This window comes from Macaca mulatta, chromosome 3, assembly GCF_049350105.2.
Source record: "Macaca mulatta isolate MMU2019108-1 chromosome 3, T2T-MMU8v2.0, whole genome shotgun sequence".
In the NCBI taxonomy this organism is placed as follows: Eukaryota; Metazoa; Chordata; class Mammalia; order Primates; family Cercopithecidae; genus Macaca; species Macaca mulatta.
The window spans coordinates 160,570,942-160,584,789 of record NC_133408.1 but is presented as its reverse complement, the minus strand read 5'-3'; the positions used below and the strand labels follow the sequence as shown (position 1 = coordinate 160,584,789).

Sequence of the window (13,848 nt, the reverse complement as noted above, 5' to 3'; positions counted from 1 at the left end):
TCTAGAAATTTACGTGGTTATCCTCAAGGCAAAGTCTGGGAATTTCCTATTTTTTTAATAATAATCATCATCCATGTCCGTGTTTTATTGGTAAACATATCTTGCCTTTTCAGGGATGCTTTGGTTTTCATTGTAGCCAGACGTCAAATATGAAACGAATTTAGGTTAAGAATCTGAGACGCAAAAAATGTCTCATAGTTTAATTTTTCTCTGGAGTCTCACTGTCTCTAAGGGTCTTTTCTTATCAAAGATTAGAAAAGTGATCTAGTATGTAGTTACTGAACATTTGGTCTCTTTGTAACATAAGATGCAAATATAATATTTTTTATGTCTAGAAATCTCTTAAGTAAAGCATTAAAGAAAGTTTGGAGAAAAATTGGCTTGAAGTACTATGCTCACAACATTTCTTCTAATCATACTTTTACGGCTGAAATCTTTAAAGTAAGGCCTAGAAATAACAATACTTTGAAATGATATCTGAGTATATTAAAGCTGACCATGAATACTATGTATGCCAAAAATAAAAGTAGCTTGCAAAATGAGATCCCCTTAACAAAGTACTACTTTATCCTTTGAACCAACAGTTATTTTGAAGCTGTGTTATTGTCTGAGAGATTATGCAGTTATGTATTCTTTATTTTTCATATGAAAGAAATAGGAAGGAACCATATTAAAACAACAGCAAAGATTTATATTTTTAAATCATAGGAGGTGTGTTACGGTAGTAGAAAATCAGCCCCATTTTCTGTATCTTATACTCCACTCCCCCTTTTATTAGCAAATATTATAAACAAAGAAACTTTAAGTTTGAATCCTGATGGCTCACAATCCTAATTCGGTCCACTTTTTCCATCTTCTTTTCTTCATTCTACTTCTGCAATCTTTTATTTGATTCATCACACCTTGCTTTTCTACAGGTCATTTTTTCACAAAATTGCTAGAATTATGTTTTTATAATGTACATTAGATCTTGCCACCTGCTAATGGGTTTGAATTACCCATAGAATAAAATCCAAAATCCTTTCCATGGCTCATAATGATCTGTTTCTTTGCACCTCACAATGTCTACTTGCATACCCTGTATCCCATCCCACTCTTTCTGTGTGCCAGTTACCATTGAGTTTTTAACCAGCTAGCCCACCATGCAAGGCCACATCACACTTGGTATTTCCTCTTCCTGGATTGCTTTTTTTCTGAAGTCTTAACAGCATTGCTTCTTTCTTGTCTGTACTGACTCATTTTAAAGATCACCTTTATAAAAAGACCTTCCCTGATCACCCAGTCCAAGGTAGCTCCCAGTCCTACTCACTATCATACCACTCTGCTTTGTTTGCATTTATTCTTTTACTTAACAAATACTTGTTGAACACCTATTATGTGATGAGGAATGCAAGAAAGTACCTGCCCTTAGTAGAGCTTTCAGTCCAGTGAAGGAGGATATTCACAAATCGTCACTACCTGGTACTCCCACCCTGACCTCCCACTGTAAATAGAATGGAATATTCATAATTGCAATGAAGTTTTATTCCTGCTGAAATTAAGTGAGGATGATTTTCAGAGAGCTTGTTCTTTCTCATATATTTGCGGCTTGCCTCTGTAAACTTACCACCACAACTGGGCAAGGTGTGACACAGGAACACAGCTACAGTGATCCAGTGCTCCCAAATTCATTATGCCCATTCTTGTGGAAGTCCCATTATCTGCTGTTTAATTTTCTTGTTTGTAAAATGAGGTAGCCTTATCTATTTCACAGGATTCTTGAGTGAATTCATTGTGAAAGTGCTTGATAAACAGAGCACTATCCAAAAGTTGTTGTTTTTTTCTAATCATAATAATGGTTTTCAATTCCATCCTTGGCTATGTGGGCTTCATATCTACACTTTTTTTTTTTTTCGAGGCAGGTTCTCTCTCTGTCACCCAGGCTGAAGTGCTGTGGCATGATCATAGCTCACTACAGCCTCAATCTCCTGGGCTCAAGTGATCCTCCCACCTCAGCTTCCCAAAGTGTTAGGATTACAAACACACACCACCCTGCCTGGATAATTTTCTTCGCTTCTTCTTTTTTTTCTTTTTGTAGATATGGGGTCTCATTATATTTTCCAGGCTGGTTTCAAATTCCTGGGCTCATGTGACTCTCCTGCCTCCCAAAACCCAAACGTTGAGATTACAGGCCTGAGCCGCCACACTCAGCCGAGTCTACATTTCTGATAGTTAGATAAACATTTTTATGTTAATCAAATAAAATTAGATTTTTTTATCTTCCCACAGAGCTATTTACCCCTCCCAATTTCTCTGCTTTGGTGAAATACATCATTCTCTTCCATTCTAAATTCAATTAGTCTAATGCCTTGTCAATTTTCTTTTCCTATACCTTTAAAATGATTCTTTTCTGCCTATTTGCAAGGCTATCGTCTAAGTTCAGCTGCTCACTTCATGCCTCCTCTTGTGCTACCTTCTAAGGGATCTTCACCCTCCCCCTTAGCAAACTTCCTTTTTCCAAATCATTGAGAACTTTGCCTTTATTTCATCAGTTTATAATGTCGTTCCCCTATTCAGAACCTTTGAAAGATGCTACCTTAATGCCTGCATGATGGATTTAAAATTCACTAGTGTATTATTTAAAGTTCACCATAATCTGGCTTCAGTCCATCTTTCCCATTTGATCGCTTCTCATTCCTCTTTCTGACCACCCCACTCCAGCTAGATGGATCTGTTTCCTGTTCCCTGATTCTTTGCTTGACTTTGCAGCTGCCTCTGCACACTTGTTCATGGCTTTTATTTACCTGGTATTCTCTCTTCTCTTCTTTGTTCCAATCCTTTTCACCTTTTGGAACACTGCGTATTTCTCTATGTCATAGGAATCTTGAATTTTTATCTCCATTTCTGGTTTTGACATTGTATTAAACTTTGTGTTATTTTTTGCCTATGCATGCCTTATCAGAATTTTGATATTCTTTTGTATCCCAAGTGCCTTCCCCATAATAGAAACTTACTATATAAAGTGTCAAGACTGGTTGAGGTTTTGTTCTATGTTGTGCTTTTTCTAAGAATGCAAAGGAGACGCCCCACCCCCATTGCCTAGAAGAGTGAGTTAAATTCTGCTCATGGGCAGAGCATTGAACTTGTTGACTGTACCCTGTCCACTTTGAAAGGACTTAGGTCCCCTTTCTTGGAGAACTTGATTAAAGTTTTATCAGACTAGAACATGTAAATTCTTATTTATCCTAATGAAAGTAGTGGCATTTATAAAATATTTTTCTCATGAGATGGCTAATAAACTATGACTCACTGAGATGAATATTAAATGTTATCTGCAGATATTTCTAAATTTGCTGAAAATTTCCCCATCTGCTTCTGAGGGGCTTCATGAAAACTTACCTCTGTTTTCTTGTTCACTAGGTAAACATAATACCAAGTTTGTCTTTGAGGAGCCTACTTTATTTTACTGCTATAATAACAGCATACTTTTCTGTTTTTCTACAGTACTTTGGAAGTTTGCTTGTCATTTTCTGCGTAGAACTGGCTTGTGGCGTTTGGACATATGAACAGGAACTTATGGTGAGTTCAAAATAGATATAACCATAATCTAAAACAACAGTTCAACCTTTTAAATTAGATACTTGTATTAGTTCATTTTTATACTGCTATGAAAGAACTGCCCAAGACTGGGTAATTTATAAAGGAAAGAGCTTTAGTTAACTAACAGTTCAGCGTGGCTGAGGTAGCCTCAGGAAACTTACAGTCATGGCAAAAGGTAAAGAGGAAGCAAGGCACTTTCTTCACATGGTGGGAGGAAGGAGAAGTGTTTGGCAAAGGGGGAAGAGCCCCTCATGAAACCATCAGATCTCGTGGGAACTCACCCACTATCAAAAGAACAGCATGAGGGAAACCGCCCCCATGATTCAATTACCTCCACCTAGTCTGTCTCTTGACATTGACGTGTGGGGATAGGGGGATTACGATTCAAGATGAGATTTGGGTGGGGACACAAAGCCTAACCATATCAATACTTTAGAGTAATTTAGGCACATGATTATTAATTTGAATGTTTATGCTACATGATAACAGTTAATAGTCCCAATACTTCTGAAAGCGAACACTTTCTTTTCTGTGTCTGAAGCACATTTCCAAGTCATAATTTGTAGAATTTTCTTTGGTATACTCTGTATATGTCTTTAATTCCACAGGCTGCTTAAACATGGGTATCATAGACTAAAAATAGTATATGTTCTAAAATAATTTTACCAATTTTGGAGTTAATAATAGAAAAGATTCATATTCGCAAATGATTAGTCTGAAAATTCTTGAACACCTACATAAAGCCTTTTAAAATGCTGACTGCAATAGTGAACAGATGACTAGGAAGCCTACATCTCCTGTTTGCAACAGGCAGAAACATTTTCCACCTTAAGTAAGAGGTGTATTTGAAGAGTTGCTGTGTGGTTAGCACAATCTCGAAGCACTCTCACAGTTCCACACTTGGCTACTTGAATATAGCTCTTCATTTTTTCTCTTTTATTTCAGCAGTTGAAATGGCTGGGACAACTTTTATAGCTAGCATAAATGAGCATGAAATTTCTCAGTCTTAAGATTTTTACTAGTCATGTTTGGCTTACCACTTGCACTTCATCCTTGCACTCACTGGGTATTATTACTTATTAACATTTGCTTACTTCATTGAGGGAAATTACTGCATTTATTGCTAGTGATGTCGAACGCTTTTGCATGTCTGTGAATGCTTTTTGTTTTCGTCGAGGGAGGCCAGACTTTTTCCCCATAAACTTTGTAGAGTAATTCTGTTTTAGTAAAATGGTGTTTCTCCATGTGTAGCTCTTGGGCCATCTGCAGTAGGAGCCACCCAGGATGATTCTTAAAAGTGTGCATTATTGGGCTCCAGCCCAGATGTGCTCAGTCAGAATGGAGGGGAAGGCAGGGAGGAAAGGGCAAGGACTGGGCATTTGCATCTGTGACAAGTTCCCTAGGACGTCTTCAACATTTTAAAATGTAGTGACTCTCTAGAAGGGACAGAGATTATATTTTATTTGTTTCAGAGTGAAGAGAGTCATTTGGCAATTGAACAGTAAAATAGAAGTCATTTCTGGTGCTGATATACTCTTCAAAGATTCTTTGGTGAATCTACCATTGTGCTTTGAGACTGTTTTGAATACTAAGTAGTAACCACAGACCAGTGGCTACTCTACACACTCCAATTTACATATCAGTGATGCTTTGGCACACTCACACATATGTTTCTCTGTGAAGACACTCATGCTTCCAGTGTTCAACAGCACTAAGCAAGTAGAGAGTTCCTGAAAAGGTGAAAAGTTAGCTCAGATTCTAACTAGTTTAATAAAAAGTTCAGAGCTCTTATTAACATGAACTCTCCCGTTTATATAGGAACTTGTTTGCTGTCTTTGAAAATCATGTTTTCTCCCCATCCCTGGAAATTTTATTAGGGGATTGAAAAAGTACTCGGCTCCAGAGAATCCGTTTCTGTGGTTTACTGGTCAAAAGATTGTCTCTCTTATTTTTTTCTGTTTTCAAGTGATAAATGTGTCTCCTTGACATTTAAACCATAGAGAGTATATCTTATCATTAGTTCTGGATCCTGTTACCTCAGCTTTTTATTGTGTTCTGTTTGGTAATTAAAAGGATTTTAGCAATTGGTTTACTTTCTTGCGGATTTTAAACATGGGCATTAGAGTGTATATGCCATACTAATATTTGGTAAATCTTCCAAGATACAGCAAGTTCAAAATGATTTCACTTAAGATGGTTGAAATGAAATGTTTTGATTTTAAAATAATTCTAAGAAATACGAAGAAATTGAAATGAATGTATACTTATTTAGATACTTTCTTCTTCTCCTTTTTTTTTTTTTGAGACGGAGTCTCGCTCTGTCGCCCAGGCTGGAGTGCAGTGGCCGGATCTCAGCTCACTGCAAGCTCCGCCTCCCAGGTTCACGCCATTCTCGTGCCTCAGCCTCCCGAGTAGCTGGGGCTACAGGCGCCCGCCACCTTGCCCGGCTAGTTTTTTGTATTTTTTAGTAGAGACGGGGTTTCACCGTGTTAGCCAGGATGGTCTCGATCTCCTGATCTTGTGATCCACCCGTCTCGGCCTCCCAAAGTGCTGGGATTACAGGCTTGAGCCACCGCGCCCGGCCTAGATACTTTCTTCTATTCTGTTAAGAGACCATCTACGATTAGCTCCTGAGTACTGCAGTACTAAATAGGTGCCCACTACCATTCCAGTTGAGGGCATGCATCACTGTTTTGCTTTTGCAAATCTTTCCCATTACATCACCAGAATGGAGCAAGGGCTGTTTAAAAGTGAAATGTAAAAGCAGTTCTTTAAAAAAAGTTTGTCAGGTTTTTTATTGCTTTTGCACTAATAGCAGTGTGAATGAAAAGTACCATTAAAGTTTATTATCTGCCAAATTTTGCAGAACCCAGCCTTTACATAGAATGGGCTTTGTGCTTTTAGCTGTTCCATGCAAGGAACCAATCAACCTGTGTGTTACTTTATGGCCAGACCTCAGTATTTGTGCCAGAACCTCAATGGTCTCCTCTGTTTTCTTCCACATTTGGTCTCAGATTGTTCGTGGTCACAATAAGGAAATAACCTGTATTTATTTTAGAAGGTAAAGTTTTAAAAAATTGATATATTAACTAAATCAAGTGACTTGACATCAGATAATCTGCTTTCTCATTTCTCTTTTTTTATACTATTCACCTTCTATTCATTATTTCTTCTCTAGATAAAATCCATCAATGATATAGTTTCAGATTGTACATTTCTAGATAATTTACTTCACTTCCATTTATTTTATGCCCAAAGGGTTATGAGATAATACTAATTTATGGTGAGTAGTTTGAACTTTGACTAGTTCCCTGAACCTTGTTAAAGGCATATATGAACACAGAGTACATCCATTTTGCTCATTATTTGGGGAAAAAATGTGTGGCCAAGTGTTTGGATGTTTTATTGTATATTTCCAAGTAATCAAAAAAAAAAAAAAGTTAACAAAGGAAAAACATGAAGAATTTCTGTGGTCAGGAATTTTGAAACTGCTTCTATTGATATGATTATCTTAAAAAATAAGATTTTATAATAATCCTAATCTCTAGTTCTGTTGGAGCCTTATTTGCTCATGTCTGCCTTTTTCCCTTTTTGGTTCTTGATCTTTGTGTTATTTATTGAATGTCAAGCTTGCTTTACTAAGCCCAGTCTATATTACTTCATAGATCAGATGGGAATGTCCATCCAGTTTCCCAGAGTTGCTTTAATACTATGTATATAATGAGATTAGCATTTGTATACCTCCATTTCTCATGGCCCTGAGGTAAAATCATAGCTTGATAGACTGACCAGATTTCTGGCCAGCAATGACTGTTGTATTGTATTGCATTACAACAATGACTGTGGTATTGTATACCTATAGCTCTGTCATGATTAAATACTCTGCAATAGACATGGTGCTAGGTGATTGGAGAATAGAAGCACAGAAATACTTTAAGAACTGTTCTTTCTTTTTTATTATTTTTAATTTTTTTATTTCAATAGGTTCTTGGGTAACAGGTGGTATTTGCTTACATTAATAAGTTCTTTAGCAGTGATTTCTGAGATTTTCGTGCATCCATCACCTGAGCAGTGTACACTACACTCAATGTGTAGTCTTTTATCCCTCATCCCGCTCCCATCCTTCCTCCCGAGTCCCCAAAGTCCATTGTGTCATTCTTATGGCTTTGTGTCTTATAGCTTAGCTCCCACATATGAGTGAGAACATACGATGCTTAGTTTTCCATTCCTGAGTTACTTCACTTAGAATATTGGTCTCCAATTCCATCCAGGTTGCTGTGAATGCCATTATTTTTCTCCTTTTTATGGCTTAATAGTATTCCATGGTATATATATTTTCTTTATCCACTCATTGATTGATGGGCATTTGGGCTAGTTCCACATTTTTACAAATGCAAACTGTGCTGCTATAAACATGAGTTTGCAAGTATCTTTTTCGTATAATGACTTATTTTCCTCTGGGTAGATACCTAGGAATGGGATTGCTGGATCAAATGATAGGTCTACTTTTAATTCCTTAAGGAATCTCCACACTGTTTACCATAGTGGCTGTGCTAGTTTACATTCCCACCAACAGTGTAAAAGTGGAGAACTGTTCTTTCTTAAATTCTAATATACCTCCTAATTACAACTTTTGAAAAAGTGTTGGCAAAATTATCCCAGAGTGAGGCTTAACTTGAGTCAAAGTCTTTCCCTTTTTAATTCTTTCCCCTTTGTTTTAGTACTATTATCTGCAGTTGCTTAAAAGAGCAAAAACTTCATAGCATTTTGAAGTCAAATTAAGGGCATTTCTCTGCAGAGGTTATTTGTTATGTGAAAATTTTCAGTATGTCTGTAGAATGTACAGTTAATTACTTGTTTGTGATTTCCTTGAGCATTAAAGTGATTTCTCATTTTTTTCTTTAGTACAAAATACCTAATCATTTATCACAAAAATCTACACACTGAGATTGTCCAAAAACTACATTGAATACTCTGAGCTAAATTTAGGCCACAAGCAAATATAAATTTAAAATAGTATTTGTCAATTATAAGACATTCCGAGTGTGTGTGTGTGTGTGTGTGTGTGTGTGTGTGTGAATCTGTGTCTGTGTGTGTGTGTTATAGCTGTTGATATTTTGCTTTTTATTACCAGGTTCCAGTACAGTGGTCAGATATGGTCACTTTGAAAGCCAGGATGACAAATTATGGATTACCTAGATATCGGTGGCTTACTCATGCTTGGAATTTTTTTCAGAGAGAGGTAAGTGCTGCAATTTCTGAGGTAGAGAGAGTGAAGTAAGTGGTGCACTTTCAAACCAGATGTTTAGAGCTTTGACTTTGGTAATTTCCTCTGTGCTGAAAAATTAAGCCTATGATTCAGTAACCTCCGGTGCAATTCTTTCTTGAAAAATATCTCAAGTAACTTCATGGCCTGATTTTCCTCCCATATATACCATTTCCCCTTTATTTCACATGGTTCACATATATTTAAGAACTTCTGAAAAGCCATTTTGCTAAATTATTGTGAAGTTTTCTTTTTATGAGGGTTAACTTGATAAATATCCAAGTTCCAAACAAATAGATTTTTCATGACTTTTAGAGCTCTCAATATTTTAAACATAATTTTAGTTTTAAAAAAAGGATTGTTCTCATTTGGGACTTTGAAGTCAGTATATCGTTAATGGCATGGTCTAGTCAGAAAGACCTTGGTTAAAATCATAGCTGTGCTGCTTGCTATTAAGTGAGTTTCTATAATATACATAACCCCGTTAAGTCTTGGTTTTCTCACCTGTGAAATAGTGATAATAAAAATACCTATCTCTTCAGGTTGTTGAGAAGATTAAACGATGTCATAAGTTAGATTTCATTTAGCCTATGGTTATTAACAATAACATTACAAAGTATAGGTGCTTTTAGCATTTCTTACCTAACTGCCATGTAGCACTGCACCCAACCATCTTCTCAAGTGGGGACTATATTCAGATGTTTAAAATTTGGTGACTTGAAGTTAACCATTGATCTTGCTTCAAACCAAGCTCTTCTTCCAAGCAGTTTCCTTGTGATTGAAGTGACATTCCCAGATGGATAAGTATTTAATTTCCTTTAATTTATCGTAGTGTTAGGCCGCAAAGCATTTGAGAATTAATATCTTACATGATAGATAGCAAGATCTCTGCTCACTTGCTTTGTCCTGGATATGGGCAGAGGTTCAAGTCCAGGACAATCTCCAAATCTGACTCTCTGTATACAACTGTTGAGATGGTAAAAATTATCATTGTAACACAGATTTCCTGTTTATTTAAGTGCTTCCTAACTTTGTTTATTTATTGTATATTTGTGCTAAAAACAACACAAAGAGAAAATAAGCATTAGGAAATTTATAGTAAGTTATGTCAGCTACTGTCTTGAGTAGATGCTGCCCAGAGCTTGTTATTTTCTGGAATTTGTGATGTAGACAGTGATAATCCAGGTTAAAAAACAAAGTGAGTTTCTTTTTTTTTCTGATGGGAGTTCCACCTAGATGGACAATGTACAAGTACTGCAAAAGATAGCACACTTATTTTTAGATTTGTTACATGGTAAGTTTCCTCCTCCATTATCATAAGACTGTTTTGTGTAAATGGAGAGGGTGAAGACCTCTGAGAACGTGAAAGAGTTTTTTAAATCCCTTGTATTAGTTTGCTATGACTGCTTGCAGATGGCCATCTTCTCCCCGTGTCTTCACATTGTCTTCCCTCTATATGTGACTATATTTAAATATCCTCTTCGAATAAGAACATCAGTCATATTGGATTAGGGCCCACCCTAATGACCTTATTTTAACTTAACAATCACTATTAAACACTCTATCACCAAATGCAGTCACATTCTAAGGTACTGGGGGTTAGAATTTCAACAAATGAATTTGGGTGGGGGACACAATTCTAGAATAACCTATATTGCAGAAAGCAACTTTATCAGGTGCCGGTTTCCTTTGCTCCTCATTCAGTGCAATTCTGTGCACGTACCTCAACTTAGCAGACTCTCACTTAAGCCCCATTGGCGTTTATTTAATACCTTTTTAGAATACTAACTTTAAAAAATGTGTTCATTTATTTATTTTAACATAGTAGTTGGAGCATAGGCTTTGGAATAGACTGTGCCACACTCTGGCCTGTAACTTTAGCAAGCTACTTGACCATCAAAGGGCTCAGTTTACTCATATGTAAAATGGATGGTATTTTCTAGAGCTTGACACATTAGCAAGAGTGGTACTATCTCACAACACAATATTAAAGGAGACAGGAAAATGACAAGGAGATGTAGACTACAGTAATATCTTGGTATGATGTTGGGCTTACTTAAAGGAGTTCTCAGAAAAAGTTTCAGAATAAATTCAGTATCTTCTGTTGAAGATGGGCAATTCTATACAAATACTTACTAAAATAAAAATAAGTTCATCACTGAACATTATATACTTATAATAAGAAAAAACATATACTTATATTTGAGAAAGTCATTTATGTAGAATATCTCATTCCCTGACACAGCCATATAAATAGGCTGTTCCATGCTGGATGGAGTTAGAGAGTTCCAAGAACTGTTCTGTCATCAACACAGAAAGGACTCATGTCATTAGCAAAGGAGAGAAATGAATTTTCTCTGAGTGTAAGGATTTAAAAAGATGGACATGGAAAGTTAATGTTTCCTTGTTTATGATTTTTATGAAGTGAAGTCTTTATACTACATATATTATTTAAGGATATTTAATGTATTGTGTGAAATATGTAATGTCAAATTATTGACTAAATTTGTGATGTTGATAGTATACTCATGACTTTGAGAGCAAGTTTAAAGAAGAAAAATATATGGAAAGTATTTTTTAAGTTTCTCAAAATTTTCGTATTACCCATACTGTTCAGTAATTCATCATTTATAATCCTCTTAAGGTGATTTGTTTCTGTTTAAAAATCAGACATTTAGACCAGTGTAACAACACAGAATACTTTGTAGTATTCTTGTTGTTTCCTTTTGCATGAGAAGTCCAGAATTCTTCAAAATTAATTTTAGTTAAATTTTGAAATGGTGGGGGATTGTGATATTTTATGATACAATGTGAAACCTGAACATAGATTGATCTGTTGGACTGCATGATTTGCATAGCCAGTCACTCGGCAGAGTTCTCGGTGACTGCCCATAGTCCTTGTTTCTGGCTAGAGGGGAAAGAGCAACCTCCCTCTCTACTCAAGGACAGAAAATTATTCATCATAGATAATTGTTCTGAATCTAATCTATAGAGGTCCTTAAGCAGTGCTTTCAAACCTTGATCAGAGAAAGCTTTTGCTAATCTTTGGGGAAATGAGATAAAAAAGAAAAAATGTCAATATAGTTTTTCTTAACTCCAATTTTATTCAAGCTAAAGGCACACCATTTCTTCTGAGATTGTGGTAATAGAATATGAACATTTATTTCAAGAACCTTAGTTGAATAAACACTAATTGGCCAGACCTATGTTTATTTCTTAAAGTTTTTGGATATTTTACTAGCTGAGGAATCGATGTCTGCTAACTTTTTGTGATGTGGGCTTTGGTCGACACATGTTTTTACAAAGATTACAGAAACTTTTAATATAATATTTGAATATGTTGAGCAATAGAAAAATTTGATCAACTGGCCCTTGGTGGTTAGAGGTTTAATGATAAAGATAAGGTGTCACCTACTTGGGTTTGTTAGTGTGTATGTTCAGTCTGTTGCTATGTATAGTCCCTTGTAGACAAGCTTACAGCTAGGGAGTGAGTCTCAGTCATGCCTGATTTGTTTTGATGTGTTACGGGCATTATTACTCAGAATTCTTCCATTATGCAATGGTTAGCCATGGTGTTCCTTTACTACATTTCTATCATCAACATAGACTGTACACATATCATTAGGTGATGACAGATGTAGCTCTGGGTACAAAAATTTAAAAAAACTGATGTTTAATCTCCTATAAGTTAAGAAAATAGTTTTGTGGTTTCTGAGGCTGACTAGTGATTTTTTTTTTTTTTTTTGCAGTTTAAGTGCTGTGGAGTGGTATATTTCACTGACTGGTTGGAAATGACAGAGATGGACTGGCCCCCAGATTCCTGCTGTGTTAGAGAATTCCCAGGATGTTCCAAACAAGCCCACCAGGAAGATCTCAGTGACCTTTATCAAGAGGTAAGGCCATATATGGTTAATTTATTATGGATAAATGTTTTCTTAGGAATAACTTTAAAGAATCAACAATATGCCAATGAAATTTTTCTTCTCTGTCTAAATATAAAAGGCCTTAAAATTTTCTCTGATATGGGGAGAAGAAGAAGAAAGCTAAAAAAAAGTATAAAAATCTAAACACTAATCACATTTTAACAAAGAGAAGTGGGAAAGACCAGGTTTTGTAATTAATTGGATTTTGAACTGTTTTGTTTTGAATCAAGTTCCGACCGCTTGGGAATCCTTTGAAACAGACACAGGCAGAGTATGTAGCTCACACTGGATATGCAAGAAATGCAGGGTTTGGAGTTCCTGGACAGAATACGTATTTTAAGAGCCTCCACATAGACCACCAACACATAGAAGGGGGGAAAAAGAACCTCTCCAAAGAAAACGCAACCGTGCTACTCTTCAGCTCCCCCTGCTGGCTAATGATTAGTGATGCCAGTTTTAGTTCACTGATTAAGTTTTATGCTCACTGGCAGTAAAGTCAATCCTCATGTGCCCAAGAAATGTACATACTTGTGTTTTCTGGGAGAACTGATCAGAATAATCAGTTAATCCATTTTAGGAGAAGTTTTCCTATTCATTCATTTTTACTGGTGATTTTCAAACTTTGTTAGCAGTAACATTCTATTTTCAAATTAAAATCTAAGACTGCACTGTCCTGTACGATAGCCAAATAGCTACATGTGACCATTTGAATTAAAATTAATGAAAATTAAATGTCTATTCCTCTGTTGCACGAGCTACATCTCAAGTGCTCAACTGCCGCTTGTGACTAGTGGCACCTGTCCTGGACAATGCAGATATAAGACATTTCCTTCATCACAGAAAGTTTTGTTAGGCAGTATTTATCTGGAATGGAAATGCAAAATGTGAATCAGATAGAAGGGAAACTGCTTAGGCTAAGGGGTTGGGATCATTCCCCAGATACATCTTTAGTCAAGTACCTGGTATCACAAGGTGCTGCTCACACTATTCATAATATAAAGCATGTATATATAGTAGGGCTATAAAGAATGAACACAAACTACATCAGGATTTATAATACATGCATTTTGATATATTTCA

The 13,848-nt window shown here is 36.1% G+C and overlaps 1 protein-coding gene across 7 annotated transcripts in view; it reads left to right on the top strand.

Moving 5' to 3' along the window:
* Positions 1–13,848, top strand: part of TSPAN12 (tetraspanin 12) — a 107,760-nt gene that overhangs the window by 39,604 nt on the left and 54,308 nt on the right. For all 7 annotated transcript variants that reach the window (XR_013415502.1, XM_077997206.1, XM_077997208.1 and 4 more), the window contains 3 exons: positions 3,484–3,558; positions 8,714–8,821; positions 12,595–12,738. Coding sequence is in view for 6 of the 7 variants with exons in the window: in XM_077997206.1 (XP_077853332.1) it covers positions 3,484–3,558; positions 8,714–8,821; positions 12,595–12,738 (327 nt within the window). In the remaining variant the exon portion in view is untranslated. The remainder of the gene's footprint in view (positions 1–3,483; positions 3,559–8,713; positions 8,822–12,594; positions 12,739–13,848) is intronic.